Below are 21759 nucleotides of genomic sequence, written 5' to 3'. Positions count from 1 at the left end.
GAAACTGGCCGGGTGCCCAGCCCGCAAGGCGCCCGGCGGCGCCCCGGACACGTGCTCACCGGCGCGGTTCCTGCGCAGCTGGCGCTGCAGAGCCAGCCGCTTCTCGGGTGCGGGGGCACGCGCCGTTCGCCCCTTCGGATGCCCCGTGGGGGGGCCCGGAGGAGACCCCGCCAGTGGGAGCCCTGTGTTCCCATCACCGACGCACTCCGGTGGGACGCTTCCTTCCGCTGCCTGCGGGCACCGGCCACCTGCGGGGAGCGAGGCCTGCCCCGTGGCCGGGGACGTCCCGGCTCGCCCGCTGCCGCGGGGGTGTGCGGGGCTGGATGTCCCCACCACCGGGGCGTCCCCACCTGGGGGGGGAGCGGGGCCCCGACGGCTTGTGCAGCACCGGCGGGGCAGGGGCGGCTGCGGAGCGGGCGGGCAGGGCGCCAGGTGCCCCCGGGCGGCCCGGCTGCCCCCGCCCCCGCCCGGCCCCGGGAGGGAGTTTCCAGCCGGTCACGGCTCCAGCATCCGGGCCTGCCCGCCACATCCTGCCTCCGGAAGGAGCCGCGGCCCCGGCGCCCCGGGACAACCCCCGCCCGCCCCGTCGGGGCGGCTCCCGGCCGCCGCCCCCCCCCCCCCCCCGCTCCCGGCGGGCAGGTGACGTCATGAGGGAGGCCCCTGCCAGCCGTGACGCCAGTCCCGCTCCGTGACGTCACGCCGCTCCTGCGGGGAGGGGGATCCCCACCCCCACCCCCCGGCCGCCCCTCCCGGAGCAGACCGGGTCCCTCCCGGGAAAAGGCCCCGGGGGGGGGCACCGGAAAGGGAAGATCCGGTGCGCGCGACCCAGCTTCCTGCGCCCCGGCCGGGCCCCCCCGCCCCCGCGGGGACCCCCGGGGCTCCCCCTCCGCCGGCATCCGGCGCCCGGGGGGGCCGAGGGCGGGCGGGGCCCGGGCGGCGCGGGGAGGGGGGGATGCGGCCGCGGGGACGGCTCGGCTCTGCCGCATCGCCTGTGCCGGGGCGGCGGCGGGCGTGACCTTGCGGGGCGCCCCGCGTCCGCGCTGCCCCGCCGGGGGCCGCGAGAGCCCCCCCCCCGGGCCCGCCGGGAGTCGCCGCCGCCCCCGTGCGCCGCGGGGCGCCGGTCCCCCCCCCGCCCGGCGCTGCCCCCCCGCCCCCCGGGGCCCCCCGCCCGGCGGAGGGGCCGGCCCGGGCATGCGCTCAGCTCCCCGCCCGCGAATGGAGGCTGGGGCCGCGGCCGAGCGGGGCCGGTCCTAGCGGGGCGCTCCGCAGGGCGGCCATAAATCACGGCGGGCAGAGCCGCCGCCGCCGCCGCCCCCCCGCGCCGCGCCGCCCCGGGAGCCGCCCCCGCCCGCCGCCGGGGGGGCCCCGCCGCCGCCCCCGCCCGCCCCCGGCCCCGGCCCCGCCGCCAGAGGCGGCCCCGCGCCTGCAGATGTGGCGGAGCGGCGAGGCGTCCCGTCGGCGGGGGGGCCCGCTCCGCCGCGCCGCCCCGGCCCCCGCCCCGGCCCCGCGGAGCCGCCGCCGGCGCTGAGCCCCGCCGCCGCCGCGCCGCCGCCGCCCGCAGGTAGGCGATCGCGCCGGGGCCCCTCCCGGCTCTTTGTGGCGCCGCCGCGGCCGCCGGGGGATGCTGGCGGCGGGGGGCGGCGGGGGCCCCGCTGCGCCGCGGAGGGGGGGCCCCCGGCCGCCCCCCGGGAAGTTTCGCTCCCCCCCCGCCGCCTGCCCCGGCGCTGCCGCTTGGGGAGCGGGGCCGCAGCGCGAGCCGGGGAGCGCCGGTGCCGCCGTCCCTCCCCCGCGCCGGGAGCCCCCCCCCACCCCGGGGTGCCGGCGGGGAGCGGGGCCGCGGGCGCCGAGCTCTGCCCGCATCCCCGGGGCTCGGCGGGGGGGGCGGCGGGAGGAGAGGCGCTGCCGCCGGGGGCCCCCCGGGGGGGCCGGGGCTGCGGGGAGCCGGGCTGCGTCCTCCGCTTGGCACCTGCCGGCCCCGGGGAGCGCCGGGGCCGGGGGGGCCGCTGCAGCCGGGGAGGCGTGGGGACGACCGGCTCCGGTGGCTGGCGAGGAATCGGATGGAGCGCGGCGCTGAGTGCCGGAGCAGCGAGGGGAGCCACCGCGGGGGCCGGGGGGCTGTGGCGGGGGCTGCCGGCACCCCGGCGCTGCAACCCGCCGGTGCAGCCCATGGCCCCGCTCGCTCGACGCCGGGGACCCCAGCGTCCCTCTGCCGCCGGCTCCTGCCTCGCGGCGGCGGCTGTCGCCTGCTCCTCGGCAAAGCCAGGCCCCGGGGGGTCGCCGGTGGCGCGGCGCCCGGCGGAGCGGCCGTCCTGACCTTGGTTCCCCGGCGGGCGGCTGAGGCCTGGGACGTGCTTGGCGGCTCTGCCCGCCGCGCCGTCCCCTCGGCTTCGGCCGAACCGCCTGCCGCAGGGGCGGCAGCCTCGGTGGCCCTGCGCCGGGTGCTGCCGGGCCAGGGGTGCCAGCTCCCCACGGGGAGATGCCGAAGTTTCCCTGCGTTTTCTGAGCCGAGCGCAGAGGAGCAAAGCGCGCTTTTTTGCTGTACCCCGTGGCCGCGTGCTGGCGGTCACCTGTTGTCCCCATCACCTGGGACGCGGGGCAGCGACGGATGCGGCAGGGAAGGCGGCGCGAGAGTCGGGGCCGGAGCAGGCGAGTGCGCGCCCGGGAAACACCCTCTCAACCGCTCCTGGTGCCTGCCCCGGTGCGTGCTCCCACCTTCAGCCCCCAACGTCCCGCCGTGCTGCGGTCTTCCCCGCCGCAGCACCACGCGCCTGGCGCGGGCCGACGGGGAGCTCCCGAGGGAGCCCACCACGCGGCGGCCAGATTGCACCGGTGGGATGCGGACCAGGATGGCAAAGCCTGGGCTACATTTGCAAGGAGAGATGTGGGGAGCTGTGCCTGGCCTGGATCCCCCCGGACCCCCCACGTCCCCTTAGGGGCCGAATTCAGTGACAGTGGGAGCGGTGGGGTTGTAAGGGCTGGGGGTGCTGAGCGCCTGACCCGCTTGTGCAAAACATCCCCGCCGTCGCAGCCCCGGGCGCTGGCGCAGGGGCTCGTTCCTGACCTCGCGTGCCGTCCCCGGGAGGAGGCCCCTGTGGCGCCTCGCCCCACCGTCCCGGTGCCCGCGGGATGCCCGCGCTGCCCTCGCCCTGCCACGGCCGCTCCAGGGCCCGCCAGCCCGTGGGCTCGCCCGGCACCCAGCCCAGCCCCCTCCAGCAGCGGTGCGGGCGCTTGGTTCTTGCGGCAGCGTAACCCAGGTGCCGCTGAGCTTTAACGCGCGGGAGGATCCGGGACCGGCCGTGCGCCTGGTCCTGGCGCCGTTCAGCCGCATCCCTACCCGGACGGTTCCCACGCCGAGCGAGCCGCCGGGGCGCGTTGCTGGCGTGCAAGGTGCTGTATGGATGTGTGCACCACCGGCGCTGCAGGATAGAGCCCCCGCGGCCGGCCGGGGGGAGGTCGCTGGCCCCCTCCCTCTGTGCGGCGCCTCAGCAGTGATTTTGGGAGCGTCCCCTCCGCAGGGGGTGGCAGGGCACTGGGGGCCAGCCTGTGCCCGTGGGGCGCCCTGCTCGCAGCCTCTGGCTGCTCGCCTGCCCTGGGACGCCCCCGCGCTGGGCGCAGCCAGCCGGGCAGCCCCAATCCCAGCATGGGGAGAGCAGCGTGGCTCGGCGGGCGGCGCAGGGCAGAGCCTGCGGCAGGGGCCTGGCAGCCAAGGGCCCCGAGGAGCCGCTCGTTGCTGGCCCCGTGCCCAGCGCTGGCTAGCAAAGCCCCGCAGCTCCTTGCCTCCGGCCACCGGCGCATGATGCTCCTGGGGCCGGCGTGCCAGGGTCTGGGCCCTTCTCGCAGTGCTTGCTCAGCCGCGTGTTAGGTGTGTGGCTGCAGGGGGATGGGCTTTCCCGGCTGGATCGGGACACCCAGGGCCCACTGGCCTCTCTGGGCCCTGTGCTGCAACTGGGGACCACGTGGCATCTCCGAGCCTGGGGCACGGGGTCCCCGGGGGCAGCCGGTGGCACCAGCCAGGGCTCACGGACCGTGGGATGGAGCCACGGCCGTGTCTGAGTGGGGAAGCCTTTGGGCGTCAGGCCGCGGCACGGGGCAGCGGGCGCGAGAGGCTGGCGAGGAGGAGTGGGGATGGGCGCTGGCGCCCGGCAGCGGGAGCAGAGAGCGGTCACCCAAGCTGTGGGCAGCGAGCGGGCTCACGCGCTGGTGAACACCCGTGGGCTACTGGCCTTCTCGGAGGTGATGCTGAGTGCTGGCACTGCCGGGAATGGGGGTGCAACAGGATGGGGAAGAGCAGGGGCCGGTGGTGGCTGACGGGACGCCGGGGGGACCCGCCGTCGGAGGGGGCACGCGAGGCAGGCAGGTGGCAGCTGTGCGGACCGGGGAGCCGCTGGCAGTGCGGCGGGGATGCGTCCTGCGACGCTGTGCCTGTTGCAAGGGGTCCGGGCCCGTGGGCTCCCTGCTGCTGCCTGCGCTCCCGGGCCGCCCTTGCGCCCAGCCCGCCTTGCCGCCGGTCGTGCCAAGCGCTGGCGAGGCAGCGGCGGCGAGGGGGGGCCGAGCCCAGCCCGCCCCTTTCCCCCGGGTGTCTGCAGCAGCAGACGATCTCCCGCATCGGCGTTAGCCCCCGCCCCGGCTCGTCCCCGCGCGGCCTCGGGCCCGGTCGCCAGCCCCTCTCTGCCCGGCGCGGCGCCCGGGATCCCCGCGGGGGCTCCCCCTGCACCGTGCCATCCTCGATGTTCCTCGCCGCGTCTAATCCGCAGATTAATCGGCTCTCGGGAAATCTCTGCCCGGCTCCCCCGCGCCCCCCCCCCCCCCGCACCCGGGCGCATCGGCAGGCGCTGAGGACAGTCCCTGCACCTCCTGCGTGTTCCCGCTCTCCCCTCGCTCTTGCTATTTCTGGCCGGTTTCACGTCGCAGCTGCGGCTCCGCAGACGGCTCGGGGCTGGGCGCGCTCCCCTTGGCAGGAGCCCAGGTGAAACGCTCGGGACGCCGCTCTATCTTTTTCAGCACGTCCCTTTCCCAGGGCCGGGGCAGGCGGAGGCCCGGGGGGGGAGAGGGGCCCCCGCCGTGCCGCAGAGCAGGGCGGCCCCGGCGCGGGCGCTCCGCAGCCGCTGCCTCGCCCCGGGCCTGGCATCCCTCCCCGCCGCGGGCTGGGGCGCGAGGCGCTTCCCGGGAGCGGGCGAAGGGCCGCGCCGGCGTTGGGGCTCGGGCGCGGGCCCCGCGCTGACGTCCCAGCCCGGCCGGGGCTGCGAGGGGAAGCGGCGGCGGGGACGGGGGTTGCCAGCGCCTGGCTGGTGTGCCGGCGGGCAGGAGAGGCCGCCGGGGGAGGAGGCGGCACAGGGCAGGGGCCTTGCACAGGGGCCGGCCAGGCTGCCGCCGCGGGGGCCGGCGAGGGGCCCCCGCACCGCCGGCAGCTCCCACCAGGCCAGCCCCCGAGCGGGGGGCGCGTGGGGGGCCGTCGGGCGGCCCCGCGGGTAGCCGGGGCCGCGCTGGCTCGCGGCGGCACCCACCGCCGGCCCCCCGCCCCGCCTGCCGGCCCGGCGGGCGCAGGAAGGGGTTAAGCGTGCCCGCGGGAGGGGGGGCCTCGCCGCGCCGCCGCTTAATGGTATTTGCACAGCACAACTGAGCTCAGAGCTGTTTGCTGTTCCCCGGCTGCCGGCCAGCTGCCGGGCCCTGGCGGTGCGGCTGGCCCGGGGGGCGGCCGGCCCCCCTGCCCCTTTGCCGCCCCGCCGCGGACGGGCCGGGGGGCAGGATGCGGCACGGTGCCTGCTGTGTCGGAGGAGCGCGGTCGCGCCGTGCCCGGGGCCGTGCTCGCCTCGGGGCCCGGTGTCCTGAGCGTGTCGGGGCTCTGCTTGCGGGCGCTGCCCCGGCTGTGAGAAGGGCCCCGGGTGCCGTCGGAGAGGGGAGGGTGTCCCCGGGTACGGCAGCGCCGGGGATGCTCTGGGCACAGCACGTCCCCAGGCCGCCCGCTCGCCATGCTGGTCGAGCAGGCCACGGTGGGCGAGGCGAGGAGGCTGCCGACCCCGGCGCGTCCTGCGTTACGCTGGCCCGGGGCTGTTTCGGGGTGGCCTTGGGGGCCGGCCAGCCTGCCGGGGGGGTGCCCACCCCTCCGCTGCAGCCGCCGCGGGCAGCGCCGGGGCGCCGGTGCCCGTCGCGGCGAGGCGGGGGCCCCGGGGAGGGCCCGTTCCCAGGAGCTGCTGGGCCGCGGGGCCGTTTGGTTTGGCAGCCGCCGGCCCGCTCGCTCGCTGGCGGGAGCCATTTCGTCAGCGGCTGGAGGCCGTTTCCCACCGGCCCCACCCGGGCCGGCTCCCCGGGGCCGCTCAGGAATCCGCCGTGGGGCCCCGGCGCGCCCGCGACGCCCACCCTGCGTGGCCCGGGCGGCACAGGGCTTGCAGGACCCCCGTCCCCCGGGAGCCGAGCCTGGCTGCCCCACGGCGGCGTGGGCCAGGGGTCGCGGGGCGCTCCGGGGCCCCCTGCGGCCGGGGGGCGCGGGAGGGGGCGGCCGAAGCGCTGCGTCTTGTTGGCAGGAAGAGGAAATGGCTAAATAAACTTTTTAAAGTGTTTTAAATAGAACGGGGCTGCGCCCGTCCCCTGGGCCGCCTCCGCGCGCTGCCCCGTGGGGCGCCGCCACGCAGAGCCGGCAGCGGCCCCCAGCCCGTGGCCCCCGCCGGTGCGCGACCCCCGGGCGGCCTGCCCGCCTCCCGGCCCCCTCCCTCGGCCAGGCCCAGGTGGGGAGATGTCGGGGCATTGGGTGCGTTGCCCCCCCCATCTTCTTTCGTCCATCCGTCTGTGCAGCATCTGTGCGTCCATCCGTCCCCCACACTAGAGCTGTGCGCTGGGCCGTGGGGCTGCGCATGGCAGGGTTGGTTGGAGCTCACGAGCCGTGGGGCACATGGGGCAGGACCCAGGGCGATGGGCTTGATGTAGGGACTCTGCTATGGGGCAGGCTCCAGGGCCATGGGGGCTCAGGACAGGGACCCCTCTAAGGGGCAGGCCCATGGGTTGTGGGGGCTCAGGGCGGAAACCCCGCTATGGGGCAGGCCCTATGGCCATGGGGACTTGGGGCAGGGACCCTGCTATGGGGCAGGCCCTAGGGCTGTGGGGGCCTCAGGGCAATGACCCTGCCATGGGGCAGTCTGTAGGGCTATGGGGACTCCAGGCAGGGACCCTGCTATGGGGCAGGCCCGAGGGCCTTGGGGCCTCAGGGCAAGGACCTTGCTATGGGGCAGGCTGTAGGGCCACGAGGGGCTCAGGACAGGGACCCCTCTATGGGGCAGGCTGTAGGGCCATGGGGACTTGGGGCAGGGACCCTGCTATAGGGCAGGTCATAGGGACATGGGGCAGCCCGGTGCCCACGGGTGCCAGTGGGGTGGCAGGACGGGCGCCACGGTGCCCACAGCAGTGGGGCCCCGGCGGCCGGAGCGGCCCGTGCCCCCCACCTCACTGGCCCCCCGGGCGCCTGGGCGCGCGACCCCGAGGGACCCGCCGTGCCGCCGCCATCACGCCCCCGGGCCGGCCCCGTGGGGGGGGGACGCGGGCTGGGTCTCCCCGCTGCCCGTCCCTGCCTGCGGCCGGGCCCCCGCCACCCCCCGCGCGGCTCCTCCGCATTCCTCGGCGTCTGAGCCGGGCTGGCCCCCCGCCAGCGCCGGGAGGTGGCCGCCCCGGCCGGGGGGGACACGGGCCCCGCCGCCCCCTGCCGCGCAGGTGCCCCCCGCGGCGGCACCGCTTCCCGCCCGCGCCGGGCCCCGTGCCCGTGGGCGGCCCCGGACGAGGGGCCCCGCGGGGGCTGGCGCCTGCTCTGCCATCACCGCCCCACGTGGGAGCGGAAGGGAGGGGGGGCGCCGCGGCCCCCCCGCCTCACCCCAGGTTCGGGGCGCAGCTCCCGCGGGGCAGGGGGATGGGGGGAGCCCCCCGCCTTGCCGCGGGAGGCACGTCCGGGGCTGCCGCCTGCGGGGCTCTGGCCCCGCGCTGGCTGGGAGCTCACTCCTGCAACGAGTTTGCCGTTCTCAGCCGCCTCCTGGCGTAGTCGTGGCGGGGCTGGCGTGGGGCCGTTGCAGTTTGGGCTGGGCGGGGGGGCCGAGCTGGGTGGGGGCATCCCCCCCGCCTTCCTCTCGGGGGTCAGAGAGAGGGACGAGCGGGCCGCGAGAGGTGGCAGGTTTCCACAGAGCGGCTGGCCGCGGCCCCGGGGGCTGCAGATGGGCCCCGGCGAGGGGGGGCTCGGGGCGCCCCACCGCGTCCTGGGGGAAACCGAGTCGGGGCAAGGCAGCTGCGGCCGCGCCGCGCCGCCGGCAGCCCCCCGCCCGGCCCTGGCAGGCGGCGGCGTTGGCACGGCGGGGAAAGGGGCCCCGGCGGGGAGGGGAGAGGAAGCGCGCCAGGCTCGGCGGCCGCAGAGCCCTTCCGCCTCCCGGGGCAGGGGACGGCGGCGCGGCCGCCCGGCTCGCCGTGGGGGGGGGGCTGGCGGCCCGCCCCCGCCCTCCGCTGCCCCTGGGGCCGGGGTGCCCGGCGCCGTGGCGGGGGCCGGGGGCTCGCAGGCCTCCCGCGCCCACGGCGGCCGGAGGGGCCACGCGGCCCCCGAGTGCTCGGTGGCGCGGGGGGGATTTGGCAATTCCCGGCGGGGTTTGGTAATCGGCTGAGGGGCCGGGCCGGGGCGGCCCCGGGGGTGGCGACGCGCGGAGGGCCCCATCGGCGTCCTCGGCGCGGGGTGCGGGCCCGGGCGGCGGGCAGGGCCGAGCGCTCCCGCCCCATGGGCAGCCCCGCGCCCTGCCCTTCGCCCGCAGCCGCTGCGCCCCGCTCGGCCTTGAGCCCGCGCCAGGCCGGGGGGGCCCGCGGCTGGCGCGTCCGGGCACCGCCGGGGGCCGATGCCTCGAGCGGCGCCGCTCACCGGCTCCTTCCCTCTGCTTGCGCCCCGCAGCCCGCCCGGCCGGCCCGCGGCCCCGGCAGCGCCGCCGGCGCCATGCATTCGCTGGACGAGCCGCTGGACCTCAAGCTGAGCATCTCCAAGCTGCGCGCCGCCAGGGAGAAGCGCGAGCGGGGCTTGGCCGGCTCCAGGCCCCGGGGCCCACCCCGCGAGCCGCCCCGCGCCGATGAGGGCGCCGCCGCCGCCCCGCCGCGGGCGCCCGGCTCGCCCAGCTCGCCGCCAGCCGGTGAGGCCGCCGCGCGTGCCGGGGGGCAGTGGGGCGGCGTGGGGGGCAGCGTGGCCATGACCGCTCGGCCCCCCCCAGGCCTCCTGGCGCACTCCAAGTTCCTCGACAAGCGGGACGCCCGCTTCGCCGCCGTGCCCATGATGGACCTGAGCCTCTCGCCGCCCTCGGGCGTGGAGTCGCCCGGCGGTGCCGCCTCGCTCTCACCCGAGCGGCAGGGCAACGGGGACCTGCCCGTCCCCACCCCGCACGTAAGTACAGCCGCCGGGGCCGAGCGCGGGCGGCCCTCGGGGCACCGCGTGGCCCTCCTGCACCAGGCACCGGCTCCCCGGGCGCCCTCCGGGCTCCTTCCTCCCCAAACCGGCTGCGGGGCCGTGCCCCCACGCCAGCATCGCCGTGCCGTGCCATGCCGGAAGCCCCCCTCGCCGCTCCGGCCGGCGTCCCCGCCGCGGGGCGGCTCTGTGCCGTCACCCACCCGCCGGGCTCTGCTCTGCCGCCAGGATTTCCAGTCCCTGCGCTATATCGATGGCATCCCCAGCTCCTTCCAGTTCTTCCTGCCGCTGGGCGCGGGGGGGGCCCTGCACCTGCCCTCTGCCGCCTTCCTGCCGCCCCCCAAGGAGAAGCGCCTCTCGCCAGAGCTGCCCCTGCCCAAGCAGCTGGTGTGCCGCTGGTCCAAGGTGCGCTCTGCATGCCCCCTCTGCAGGGCTGGCAGAGGCTGGGGGACCTGGGCCTGGGGAGGTGACGCTGGGCTGGGGAGGTGACGTGGGGCTGGGAGGGTGATGTGGGGCTCGGAGGCTCCGTGGAGGTGCTCGGGCTGGGGAGGGGTGCGATACGGCACGGGAAGGCCACACTGGGATGTTGCAAGGATGCGGGTGGTGATGCAGGGCTGGGACGCCGCACAGGGCTCACACGTGGGTCGGAAGGCCACGTGGGGGTGTTTTGGGGCTGGGGAGGTGATTCGAGGCTGGAGGCCATGCAAGGGGCGATACGGGGCCACGCGGTGATGAGGGGCAGAGGAAAGTTTCCACCTCGCTGTCCCCAGTCGCTGGCTGACGCTGTGCGCCAGGTGGAGCTGGGGGGCCTGGAGTGGGGTGGCGGGGGGCAGGACCCCCCGTGATGGCGCTGGCTCTCGAGGCTCTCTGGAGGGCGCAGGGCGTTCCCTGGTGTCCCCCCCGCCATCCCCATCTCACCCCCATCCCTCCCGCCCACAGTGCAACCAGTTCTTCGACCTCCTGCAAGACCTCGTGGACCACGTCAACGACTTCCACGTCAAGCCCGAGAAGGACGCGGGGTACTGCTGCCACTGGGAAGGCTGCGCCCGCCACGGCCGGGGCTTCAACGCCAGGTGGGCAGGGGGCACAGGGGCTGCTCCGAACAGCTGGGGGGGGCATGAACCCGGTGCTCGGGGGCGATAAGGGGCCAGGGCCTGTGGGCCGGTGCAGGCCCCCCTAACAGCCGGGCGGCCCTCGCTGGCGCAGGTACAAGATGCTGATCCACATCCGGACGCACACCAACGAGAAGCCGCATCGCTGCCCCACCTGCAACAAGAGCTTCTCCCGCCTGGAGAACCTGAAAATCCACAACCGCTCGCACACAGGTCGGTGGACGCTGTGCCCGGCTCGCTCGCGTGGCAGGGACGAGTCCCCCCTCGCCCACCACCCGGAGCTGCTGTCCCTGGGGGCCAGTGCCGGGGGGGAATGGCCAGGGATGTCCCGCTCGGCCAAGGGGGGAGGGGGGGGAAGCCAGAGATGTCCCGCTCAGCCGAGGGGACCCTGGGGGGGCTGCCGACCTCCGGGCAGGCCCCAGCCGGGCTGGGTGCTGTGCTGGGGGCAGCCGTGCTGGCCGGCCCCTGGGCAGACGGCAGTGCTCTGTGCCCTCCCGCAGGCGAGAAGCCCTACATCTGCCCCTACGAAGGCTGCAACAAGCGCTACTCCAACTCCAGCGACCGCTTCAAGCACACCCGCACCCACTACGTGGAGAAACCCTACTACTGCAAGATGCCAGGCTGCCACAAGCGTTACACGGACCCCAGCTCGCTGCGCAAACACATCAAGGCCCACGGCCACTTCGTGTCCCACGAGCACCAGGAGATGCTCAAGGTCCACCAGCCGCCCAAGACGCCCCTGGGCTCGGCGGAAGTGCCTTACGTCAACGGGGCGCAGCTCATCATCCCCAACCCCGCGGCGCTCTTCGGCCCGCACGGGCTGCCAGGGCTGGGCGCCTCGCTGCCCATCCCGCTGGCGCCGGCGCCCCTGGATCTCAGCGCCCTGGGCTGCGGGGCCGTGGGCTCGGGCGCCCTGCCCGCGCTGCCCAGCCCCGTGCTCTCCCTCAACGGGGCCCCCTTGAACTTGGCCAAGAACCCGCTGCTGTCGTCCCCCTTCGCGGCGGGCGGCCTGGGGCTGCCCGTCATGTCGCTGCTCGCCGGCGCGGGCAAGGTGGAGGCCGAGAAGTGCCACGGGGCTGACGGCCGGCTGCCCAAAAGCGGCAAGTCGCAGGGGCTGGAGAGCCGCAAGGAGTCGTGCGAAAGGACGGAGCTGGCGCGGCTGAGGGCCACCCCCGAGAGCCTGGCGATGCTGCCCGGCGCCGTCCTGGACCTCTCCACCGGCGTGAACTCGGTGGGCAGCCCCGAGGCCCTGCCGCCCGGCTGGGTCGTCATCCCGCCCGGCTCCGTGCTGCTCAAGCCGGCCGTGGTGAATTGAGAGGCCGACGATGCCCAGGTCCGGCTGCAGAGCCCGCGGGCAGACCCCGGCTGGGAGGGGGCCGGGGGTGCAAACCCCACGCCGTCACCCCACCACGCCATCCCGCGCCCCAGACTTTGGCTTTCTCTTGTTTTTAACCTTCACGAAAGAAGAAACGGACTCTTCTGAGAAAAGCAATAATCCCTCGGCGGCCACGGCCAGCTACGACCCCGTGCCGGGCTCAGCCCGGCGCGACGCACTCCAGCAGCCGCCTCGCAGCCCCCCCGCTCTGCCAGCCCCACCCCGGCCAGAGCAGGCCCAGCCCGGCCAGACACTGCAGGCGCAGTCCCAGGCCCCTGCCGGAGCCGGGCAGCGGTGGCGGAGCCGGTCCCCAGGGTGCTCCAGGCTGGTCCTGCGGGGAGGCGGCCTCCCCCCCCACCCCTTCCTGCCTGGCTCGGGCCTCGGCAGCTGGAGACGCCTCTATTTATTTATCGACCAGACCCCCCGCGCTCCGACAGGGCCCCAGTTGGGCTCTTCTGCTCTTGCTGACTCGGTGTCTCCCTGCCTGAGGCCTCGGGCCCCAACGCTGCTGTCGGCCACCCGTCCCAGCGCAGCCTGTCTGGGCGTGGGGGGGGGGGGGGGGGGGGCCACTGTCCCCATCCTCCTGCTGTGGCTGGTGCAGGGAGGAGCAGGTAGAGCATGGGGACAGCAGGGTGACAGCTCGGGGACCCGCTCTCGCAGCCTTGAGCTTAGGCAGGAGCCCGGCCACACCGGCTGTCCCGCACTGCATGGCCTGGCACAGCTGCGGGCTGGCCGATGGCACCACGGACACAGCGGGCCTCGTGCAGCGCCCTGCTCCACGCTGGAGCTGCAGCATCATGGCGGTGCCCGCTCCCTGCCAGCCTCGCTCCCTCCCTCCTCGCCATGCCAGCGCCGGCCCTGCGGGCTCGCTGCGTGCCACCACTGGAAGAGACGCCCTCCGTGGAGCTGGCAGCACGTGCCTGGGAGAGCCGAGCCCAGCTGGCTGGGCACGCGCCGGGGCGGCCGCCTGCCACGCCAGCCCGCTGCCCTTCCCCGAACACCCCTCCTGCACTGCAGATGAGGCCGAACTTGGAGACTCCGGACCGCACGGCGTCAACCCCTCTCCTGGACCACGAGCGCCAGCCCGTGCTCGCCCGCCCCGTGCCAAGGACAGCCCCGCGTCGCCTCCCGGACCCCCCCCCCGTGACAAGGCATATGGCTGCGTATGCCGCTCACCGCGCCGGCTCCGCGCCCGGGGCAGAGCCATCGTGTTTAGCTATGTTCATACCTAACCATGTAACGCAAGTGCATGCAGCCAGCAGGCAGCACGGGCAGGACTCCGGCCTCGGCTGTGCCAGGCTCCACGGGCACCGGCAGGGCTGCGGGCAGCGCTGGGGGGACCCATTGCCCCAGCCCCGGCCTGTGCCACTTGGGGGTGGTGGCTGGGTGCTGCTGTGCCCCATGCCAGCTCTCTCCTAGGTGCCCTCAGCTCGACTGTGTACTCGCCTATCCGAGCTGCCACATGGGCATGGTGCCACTGCCCGAATTGCGGTGCCAGTGCTCCATGCCGAGCCCCTCGGTTTCTGCAGCCCCCTGGGCAGCATCTTCCTGGGCTGGCACAGGGACTGCAGGGCCCAAGCCACGCGGACATGCGGGACACCCTCTCCTTGCGAGCCTAGGATGCACTGACCCAAGTTCCCGAAGGAGCCCCCCGGGGCCGCAGGGCAGCGTTGGCACGGGCCGGACGCTGCCACGTCAGCGCCGTGTGGCCCCGGCAAGGCACCTGGCCAGTCACGCACCTGGGCGCTGGGCCTGGCTGTGCCCCGGCAGCCGGGGCTGGGACACGCGGCCTTGCCCTGGCAGGGCCGGGGCTGCGAGCGGTGCCAGGACCTGGCCGCATGCCCGGCCTCCGCGTGGGCAGACCCCCAGCCCAGCCGGGGCTGGCTCGGCACGTCACCCCCGCTGCCCCAGCCAGCCGGACACCAGCTGCCCCGGCGCCGTGTGGCGATACGGGAACGCTGAGCAGCCCGCACCATGCCGGGCGCGTGGGCCAGGGTCGCTGCAGGGCCCTGGCACGGCTCTGCCAGCAGCAGCAAGAGCAAGCAGGGAGCCCTCCGGGGATGGGGCTGTCCCCCACCTGCCGGGGTGGCAGACGACCCTGCCAAGCTGCCCCAGCTGGTGTCGGGACCCTTGGGCTCCAGCCTTGCGCACGCATCCCCAACCCTGACCCTCCCTCCCCGAGGGACCGCTCGTACTTGCCATGGGGCCGTGACCGCCCCCAGCACGGGGGCCCAGCTTTCCCTCGACCGCCCCCGCTCCCGTGGGGTCACTGGCATCCCCCTCGCCCCGCTGGCACACACAAAGGGGTCCTGCGTACCTCGTACCTGCCCCTGGGCAGGACCCCTGCTCACAGCTCTCTCCGAACCGGCGGTCTCCCTGACCCTGTCCTAGCCCCGCTGCTGCTGGAAGGAGTCCCCTCGGGGGGCTGAGGCTTGGGAAAGGCCCCCACCCAAAGCACCGGCACCCCCACGCGCCCCACGGGGAGCCGGTCTCCCTGTGCTCACCCTGCTCGGGCTGGGGCGCCACGGGCCGCCCAGCGCTGCCACAGCATGGCATTCGGCCATCGACCAGGCCTCCCCGGCCGGTGTACGTTTTCTTGCTCGTTTGTTGGTTTGTTGTTGCACATTCCAGGACATCAGTATTTTAACGGTCTCTAAGTGCCTTTCTATTGTAGTTTCTGGGTTGTTTTTATTTTCCTCCTGTTGGGCTCCATCGCTGTTAGCATAGAGTTTAAGGACTACAGAAGTAAGAGATAAGCTAACGATTATAACACTATATTCCTCCATGGGAGAGGAAGTTTATTAAGAAAACAATAAAGTGAAATTGAAGTAAGCTCCTGTTTCAGTCTGCAGTTGCGGTGCCCGCTTGCCTGGGCCACGGATCTGGGTGGCAGCGAGAAGCCAGAGATGCAGCCAGGGCCAGGGGAAGCTACAGACCTGGGGAGGGGGGACATGCGCTGAAGGCAACAGAGCTGCGATCCCTCGCGGGACCCAAGCCAGCGCCAGCGAACAGCCATGCCAGACCTGGCTCTGCCAAGCCCTGGGCAAGCCAGGAAGGGCCTGGAGCAGGCAGAGAGCACCTGGGCAGGCAGTGCAGGGACCGCACCGTGCCGGGCCCCAGGAAACTGGGGGGCCAAGGTCCCGGCCCACAAACGGCTCTGCTCGACCTCCTGGTGGGGCTGCACAGGGTGCCGGTGCCCCACGCTCCTGCGGCCAGGCAGCCCACATGCTGGGGCAGCCCTGCCAGGGCCGCAGCGTGAGCCGCAGGCTGGGACAGCCTGCGCGTACCCCCATGCAGCCCCTTGCTGGTGTGCCCTGACCCAGCAGTTGTCCCCACTATCCATCTGTGAGGGGAGAAGGGATTTGGCCCAAGGCTCCCAACTCTCATGTGATTCAGAGCCCAAGGCATCAGCGCAGTTGGGCTAAGACCATCTAAACCCACCATGAAAACAGCTCCTGCAGCCTCCCCACAGCGTGATTTGAGCCCTGGCAGCCTCTGAAGCCCTGAGGCCCAGCTGGGGACACCCCTCCTTCCTCACATCACCTCCATCACCCACAGGCCACCACCTCGCCACGGAGCAACCCGGCCCCGTGCCAGCCCCTCACAGGAGCCGCTGGGCCCTGGTGCTCCCCCTGGGGCAGCACCGCCCCCCGCAGGCTGCGCGGAGGGAAGGGGCAGGGCAGCGGGCAGAGCTGGGGCAGCCCCCGCTCCCTCCCCAGGGTGCCGAGCATCCAGGCCAGGTGCTGGAGGACATGACATTTATTGGCTAGCTATAACTTATGGGTGCGGGCAGTGGGGGACAGGGATGGCAGGAGTCACGTCTCGGCCTTCCACCCCGTCTCCTTCTCGCTCTGGGCCTGGATGCGGAGCTCCTCGTCCAGCCGCTCCTTGGCCCTCACCACCTGCGGGACAAGGACACAGGGTGACACGGAGCCTGCACCCACACCACCTTGCGCAGCGGCACCGTTGCACCCGTCCCCCAAAGGCAGCAAACCATGCCGAGGACAGAGCCGGGAGGGTGCAAGACAGGCGGCCAGCCCACCCCCTCAAAATCCCTCCTCTCTGCTCACCTTTGACTGCAAATAGAAGGAGCCTCCCACCGACTTGTCATTCACCTTGAATAAGTGGTCGTAGTTCTGGCAAAGCAAAGCTCCCTGTTAGACGCCTCTCCACTGCCCTCTCCAATCCCCCGTGCCAGCGGCCTCCGGCTCCCGGGGGTGGAGGCTGCTCCACGCAGCAGGGATAAGTGGCTCCAGAGAGCCCCGGTGCCGCCAGCGCTGCCGCGAGCGGCACCTGGGTGAGTGCCCCGGGCTGCAGGGCGAGGAAGAGCCAGCTTAACGCCTGGGTGCTGCTGCCAGGCTCAGGGGAAACCCTGCTCGACATTAGCTGAGATGGCACCCACGATCCAGGGACCAAAACACGTGGGAGTCACCCCAGGCCCCTCCCCAGCGCCCTGGCAGCCGGCGGGCTGCAGCTGCAGGAAGGGCCAGGCAGGGAGCAGCCTCCGGGCACCCTCCCGCAGCAGGCGCTGCCAGCTGCCTGCCCTCCCCGGCCACGGCTGCTCCGAGGGCTGGCTTTACCTTCTGGATTTCCTCCGCGTTGAGGTTAGAAACGTTGAGGATCTGTTGAGCTTCTTGGAGGCTGATGCCGGTGATTCTGGAGGCAGCAGCGGACTGGGGCCTCTCTGAGCGCCCCCGTGCATCTGCTGCAGCTCGGCTCGCTGCCCAGAGACACTGAGCTGGTTAGTCCTCAACATGTCTTGCTCCCTGGAGGGCTGGGCACAGAGGTGCCCTCCAGACCTCGGGCAGGAGCAAGGCAGCAAAGCCCTTGGGCTTCAAGGCGGGTCACAGCCACAGAGCGCAATTTCACCCTTCTGCCCTCCTCGCACTGGCTCCAGCGCTGCCCGACCATAAGAGTCAGGGCCGCTGACGCTGTGCCAGGCATGGTGCCTCTCCTGCACCAGCACCAGGGAGGCAGCAGGGACCCGGAGGCCGGCGAGGGCCACCCTTTGGCCGAAGCTGATCACGACGGTGCCCTCAGCAAGCTGGGCCGCTGGCATGCAGAGGCAAGTTGGCAGGTTTGCCAAGAGACACAAACTCGGGCTGTGGGATCTTGGGGAATCATCCGGCTCTATCCTTTGGGGCTGCCAGGGTGCCTCCAAGCCTGGCGGTGGGGCCCGGCACAGGGCTGTGTTTGGGATGGCCGCTGAAAGCCTGGCCCAAGCTGAAACGCACTTCAGCAAGGCCCCAGGACCCTGTTGCTGTGTGACACCCTCTGACAATCCTGACAGGTCCCCCTCCCGCAGAAAGCCCGGGGGGACGGGGAGCAGCACGGTGCCCTGGGCGAGGGGAGCAGGGGGTGACAGTGCCCCGGGATGGGGAGGCTGTGCAGTGCCCGAGGCGGGTGGCAGAGGCGGCGGCGGTGCCCTCAGCACAGCGCACAGCAGCGGCAGTGCCGGGAAGGCGGCTGCAGGTTGGCTCCTACCTGCGAACTCCTGGCGCAGCGCCCGCGCGAAGGCCCGTCCGACCACCTGGGCCCCCACCAGGATGATCTGCGCCAGGTACTTGGCCTGCGGGGACACCGCGCCGTCACGGCTGCCCCGGGCCCCCGGCCAAGGCCCCCCCGCCCCGGCCCCGCCCGCCCCCGCCGGGCCCTGACCAGGCCCCGCCGTGTCACCCTCCCCAGCCCCCGCCGTGTCACCCTCCCGCGGAGCTGTCGCCCGGGCCCTGCCGTCGCCTCCCCGCGTCCCGTCACCGCTCCCGAGGCCTTGCCCGCCCCCCCCGGGCCCAGCCCCGGCGGGCGCCGCCGCTCACCATGTCCCCGCGGCCGCTTCCGCTCCGCCAAGGTCACGGGGGCAGAGAGCGAAGGTCGCCGCGCCACAGAGGCGGCCGCGCCAGAGCGTCCCCCGCGGAGCTGCCGCGCCCGCCGGGCCGAGCGTCGACTCCTGGCGGCCGCGGCGCGCCACGCAGCGCCCGGAGGCCCGGCCCGCCGCACAGCGCCGCCTGGCGGCGCCACCCCCGCGCATGCGCGGGGCGGCGGGCGGGAGCCCGGGGCGGCGGGCCCGACCCCCCGCCCCCGCCCGGTTCCGCCATGTTCCCCCCCCGGCGCACGAAGCAGGCCAGGACACGGGGGCTGCTGCGGCGGCTTTAATGGCGGGGCCCGGCCCCACGACGGCACCCGGGGATACGGGCGGCTGCGCGGCCCGAGCCCGCGGGCGGCGGGGCCAGTGCAGGCGGCGGCGGGGCCGGGCAGGCCGCAGGGGCAGGCGGCTGGAGCGGCTGCAGAGCCTCGCGGCGGGGGCGGCGGGCGCGGGGTCGCCCCTAGTCCTGCAAGAGAGCGGGCAGGGGTGAGCGGCCGCGGGGGCCCTCGCGCCGCCGCCCATGCCGCCCGCCGCCCCACATACCCACTCGTCCTCGTCCACGCCCTCGAAGGAGTCCTGCGGCAGCGGGTCGTCCCGGCTGCCCAGCTTGGCCACCATGGCGCTCAGGAGCTGCGGGGAGGCAGGGCCGAGCCGTGGGTGCTGCCCGGCACCGGCTCGCGGGCATCGCCCAGATGCGGGCATCGCCCCGCCGCGGCCAAGCCCCCCGGCGGGAGCCCGTGTCGGGCTCCCTCCCCCAGCACCCACCTCCTCCTTCTTCTGCTCATCCGACTTCTCCGACAAGTACACGGCCGCGGGGACGAACTTCCGCGCCGGCGCCTCCTTGGGGGCCTCGGTCACTGGGGTGGCAGGGGAGCGGGCGTAGGTGTGGGGCCCTGCGCCCCGCCGGAGAGCGCCACGTGCCCGCTTCACCCCACAGCCACCACCCCGCAGTGGGCAGCCCCCGCGGCCCTGGCTCTGCCCCCCTGCGCCCACCTGGCGTCATGTCCGCCGGCCGGAGGCTGGTGCGGCGCTGCTGCCCGTCGGCCCCCGCCAGCCAGGCGCTGGCCCCGAGCGCCGGCTCCCACCACACGCGGGTCGGCGGGTAGATGTCGTCCTGGAAATACTCCTTCTGCGGGGGTGCGGGGCGGTGAGAGGGGGTGCTCCTGCCACACCGCCCCCCGGCACAGCCCTGCCCCGGCGCGTACCTTGACGCGAGGCACACGGAAGGCCACCGGCTCCAGGGTGCTCTGCCTGAGGCGCAGGGCGCGGGCGAACTCCACCTCCCGCACGCTGCACTCCGTCTTGCGCAGGAAGAGGAAGCCCTGGTGGGGCAGAGGCGTGAGCAGGGCGAAGGCAGCCCCAATGCACCCCAGCGTGGGGCAGGCCCCCCCGAGGCGGCTGGCTCTGGGTGCTGAGTGCCAGCCCAGCCTGCAGCCCCCGTGCCGCTGGGGGAGGGCGGGCGGGGGGCCGGGCCGGGCCGCAAGCGCCCTGTGCCCCTCACCTTGTGGGGGTCACTGGAGGTGAAGCTGTTGCACTCCAAGAAGTAGGGTGGCTCCGGCGTCACCTCGTACAGGAAGACGCGGGTGTCACCCTAGGGACAGAGTGGAGACGGGGGCTGGCATGGGGCACGGCAGGTCCCCCACAGCCCTGTTGCCCCGTGCCCCGAGGCCGGGCCCCGCTCTGCCCCACTCGTCAGGGCACCGTGCTGCAGCAGGCCCTGGCCCACCTTGCCGGTGAGGAAGACAACACCAGTGTCTTCGTCGTAGAAAGGCAGGAGGGTGGATGGCGCCACGTCGATGCCGAGAACAGAGAGGGGCCCGGCGGACAGGTCCCGCGCCTGGTACAGGAGGATCCTCCGCTCGCTGCGGCTGTGGAGACGCAACGGTGAGCGGGGGGGCTGGCACGGGGGCGGCACGGAGCCCAGCAGTGGGCACGCAGGGGCTGCCTCGTGCCCCCTGCCCTGGGACAGCCGGGTGCCGCAGTGCCCGCCCTCACCTGTCGAAGCCGGACGCGAGGAGGTAGTCACCTTCGCACACCCACACCAGGCGGGCGCCTCGGCTCCCCTCGGGGCCGGGACCCTCCTGCTCGCGGGGGAGAAGGACCGCATCAGCCAGCTGGACCCTGCCTGCCTGGTGTGTCCCCTGTGGGGACGTGCCCGGCACCCCCCGCTCGCCCTTCTGGCCCCTCGCCGCCACAGGCCCCACCTGCTCGGGTTCAGGGCTTCGCCGTGGGTCGTAGAGCCGCAGCTTGCCGTCCTTGCTGACCGTTGCCAGCTTCTTCCCATTGGGGCTCCAGGCCAGGCTGAAGATCTAGGAGATGGCCGACCCCTCCGTCACGGATCTGTGGCCCCTGGGCACCCTGGCCTGTGGCTTGCCGAGGGCACACGGCAGCACCGGCACCCTCAACTGCTTCCAAGCCCCCGTGGAGGCACTGGGCAGCCATGTCGGTGCAGCCACGCGCACCCCTCGGGCGGGTGGCCCTGGCTGCTGGGGTCCAGGGGTGATGGTGGCCCAAGGACACCTCTCTTCCCTGATGGCATCTCAGCACCGTCCTCTGGGAGCCCGCTCTGAGCTGACCACTGGCCGGCAGAGGTCCAGCATGTCCGAACGCTGCTGTCCCCAGGGAAGCTGCTGTGGCCCCTGTCCCTGACGCCAGGCAGTCCCCGGGCTCAGCCCTACCTGGTCTTTGTGTCCCCGCAGGCACAGCACCTCCCGCCTGGCGCCCAGCTCCCATATCCGCACCGTCATGTCGTAGGAGGAGGAGACAAGGATGTCGGCCGCCACAGGGTGGAAGCGGATAGAGTAGATCTTCTCTGTGTGCCCTGGCGAAGAGAGTGGAGCGTGGCCTCATGCCAACCTTGCAAGGGGCACTGGCACAGGGACACCGCCGGGGCTGCCCTGTCCCCCCTGCCACTGCGCGGGGCTGGCTTTAGCCCCCGCTTTGCCCCCGCTGGGGGCCTGGGGGCGAGCTCACAGGGACCTGCGGGCGCCTGGCCCTGTCCGCATGCACCCCTCACCTCTGAGCACAGCCTCGGGCTCCTGCAGCGTGTCCTGCAGCCCTCCCTCGGGGATTCTCCACAGCCGGATCTTGGCGTCTTCGCCCGCTGCGTCACCGAGATGGCCGGAGAGAGACAGGGAGCAGGTGAGGAGCCGCCCAGCGTGCCCGGCCCCGCTCCAGGCAGCACCCCTCTCCCGATAGAGGAGGTGGCGTGGGCAGGGACCCCGGGGCATGGGGGCTCCCCGCAGCCCCGTCTCCATCGGGGAGCCCCCCCGCGCTGCCGGGAGAGCGCTGCAGGGAGCGTGCGTACCAACAGCGAGGCGCCGCGTGTCGAAGGGGTCCCAGGAGAGGTCCGCCACCGCCGTGCCGTTCTGGATGGTGGGCACGGCCGTGTCGGGGAGACGGCCTGGCTTGGAGAGCTGGAGAGGGTGACGGGGTGAGGGCAGATGTCGGCAGGGACGAGCAGGGCCCTGCCGCCCCACGCAGGGCAGGCGTCCGGCTCCCTCCTGCCGTCGCAGCCCGATGGGGATGCAGCCTTGTTAGAGGGGGCACGCGGCGCCCGGGGTCGCGGTACCTCGAGGACGGCGATCTGGCCACCAGCGGAGAGCAGCGGCAGGGCAACGCGCTGGTGGTTGGCGCAGAAGCCGTCGCACTCGCCCGGCGTGGTGAGGCTCAGCCCCTTGAGGTTGGTGATGTGGCTGTCGCGGTGCAGGACCGTGCCCTGCGCGTGCCGGAAGCGGGAGCTGGGCCCTGGCGGAGGCGGCGCCGGTGAGCAGCCCAGGTACGTCGGATCCCGCCACCAGCACCGCTGCCTCCCCGCGCGCTGCCGGCGTCACCTTGGCACCCGCTCACCTAAAATGCTCTGCAGTGACTTCTGGCTGGGGCTGCTGGCGAAGCCGCTGGAGGGGCCGGTGCTGGCAGAGAGCGAGGTGGCGGCACTGCCCGGCGAGGCCAGCGAGCTGGACGGCGAGGAGTAGCCGCTGCCCTCCTGGGGGAGAAGGTGGGTGTG

At 74.3% G+C, this 21759-nt stretch overlaps 2 protein-coding genes across 4 annotated transcripts in view; one reads left to right on the top strand and one right to left on the bottom strand.

Annotated features, from left to right (window-relative positions):
* Window positions 1–938: 938 nt before the first annotated feature.
* On the top strand, window positions 939–14725 carry GLIS2 (GLIS family zinc finger 2). Of its 2 annotated transcripts, none has more exons than XM_064520529.1 (6): window positions 939–1561; window positions 8906–9385; window positions 9635–9811; window positions 10346–10479; window positions 10613–10731; window positions 11019–14725. In XM_064520529.1, the coding sequence occupies exons 2-6, from the start codon at window positions 8948–8950 to the stop codon at window positions 11831–11833; spliced, it is 1683 nt and encodes a 560-aa protein (XP_064376599.1). In that variant the 5' UTR covers window positions 939–1561; window positions 8906–8947; the 3' UTR covers window positions 11834–14725. The 2 variants fall into 2 exon arrangements, with proteins under 2 accessions (XP_064376599.1, XP_064376598.1); XM_064520528.1 differs by lacking the exon at window positions 939–1561 and having other exon boundaries at window positions 8915–9137; window positions 9216–9385.
* Window positions 14726–15637: 912 nt separating this feature from the next.
* CORO7 (coronin 7) overlaps window positions 15638–21759 on the bottom strand; it is a 50964-nt gene continuing 44842 nt past the window's right edge. The window contains exons 15-31 of one of the 2 annotated variants that reach the window (XM_064520527.1): window positions 21603–21738; window positions 21325–21500; window positions 21061–21169; window positions 20770–20856; window positions 20432–20574; window positions 19958–20062; window positions 19749–19834; window positions 19480–19621; window positions 19255–19344; window positions 18959–19075; window positions 18747–18882; window positions 18519–18610; window positions 18297–18383; window positions 17378–17462; window positions 16474–16613; window positions 15964–16029; window positions 15638–15795 (exon numbers count right to left, since the gene is read on the bottom strand). In XM_064520527.1, coding sequence (XP_064376597.1) covers window positions 15709–15795; window positions 15964–16029; window positions 16474–16613; window positions 17378–17462; window positions 18297–18383; window positions 18519–18610; window positions 18747–18882; window positions 18959–19075; window positions 19255–19344; window positions 19480–19621; window positions 19749–19834; window positions 19958–20062; window positions 20432–20574; window positions 20770–20856; window positions 21061–21169; window positions 21325–21500; window positions 21603–21738 — 1884 coding nt within the window. In that variant the 3' untranslated portion in view covers window positions 15638–15708. Of the gene's footprint in view, window positions 15796–15963; window positions 16030–16473; window positions 16614–17377; window positions 17463–18029; window positions 18220–18296; window positions 18384–18518; window positions 18611–18746; window positions 18883–18958; window positions 19076–19254; window positions 19345–19479; window positions 19622–19748; window positions 19835–19957; window positions 20063–20431; window positions 20575–20769; window positions 20857–21060; window positions 21170–21324; window positions 21501–21602; window positions 21739–21759 lie in introns of those variants that run through there. The other variant, XM_064520526.1, reaches the window with a different exon arrangement.

This window comes from Dromaius novaehollandiae, chromosome 14, assembly GCF_036370855.1.
Source record: "Dromaius novaehollandiae isolate bDroNov1 chromosome 14, bDroNov1.hap1, whole genome shotgun sequence".
Taxonomy (NCBI): domain Eukaryota; kingdom Metazoa; phylum Chordata; class Aves; order Casuariiformes; family Dromaiidae; genus Dromaius; species Dromaius novaehollandiae.
This window is presented reverse-complemented; position numbering and strand designations above follow the sequence as displayed.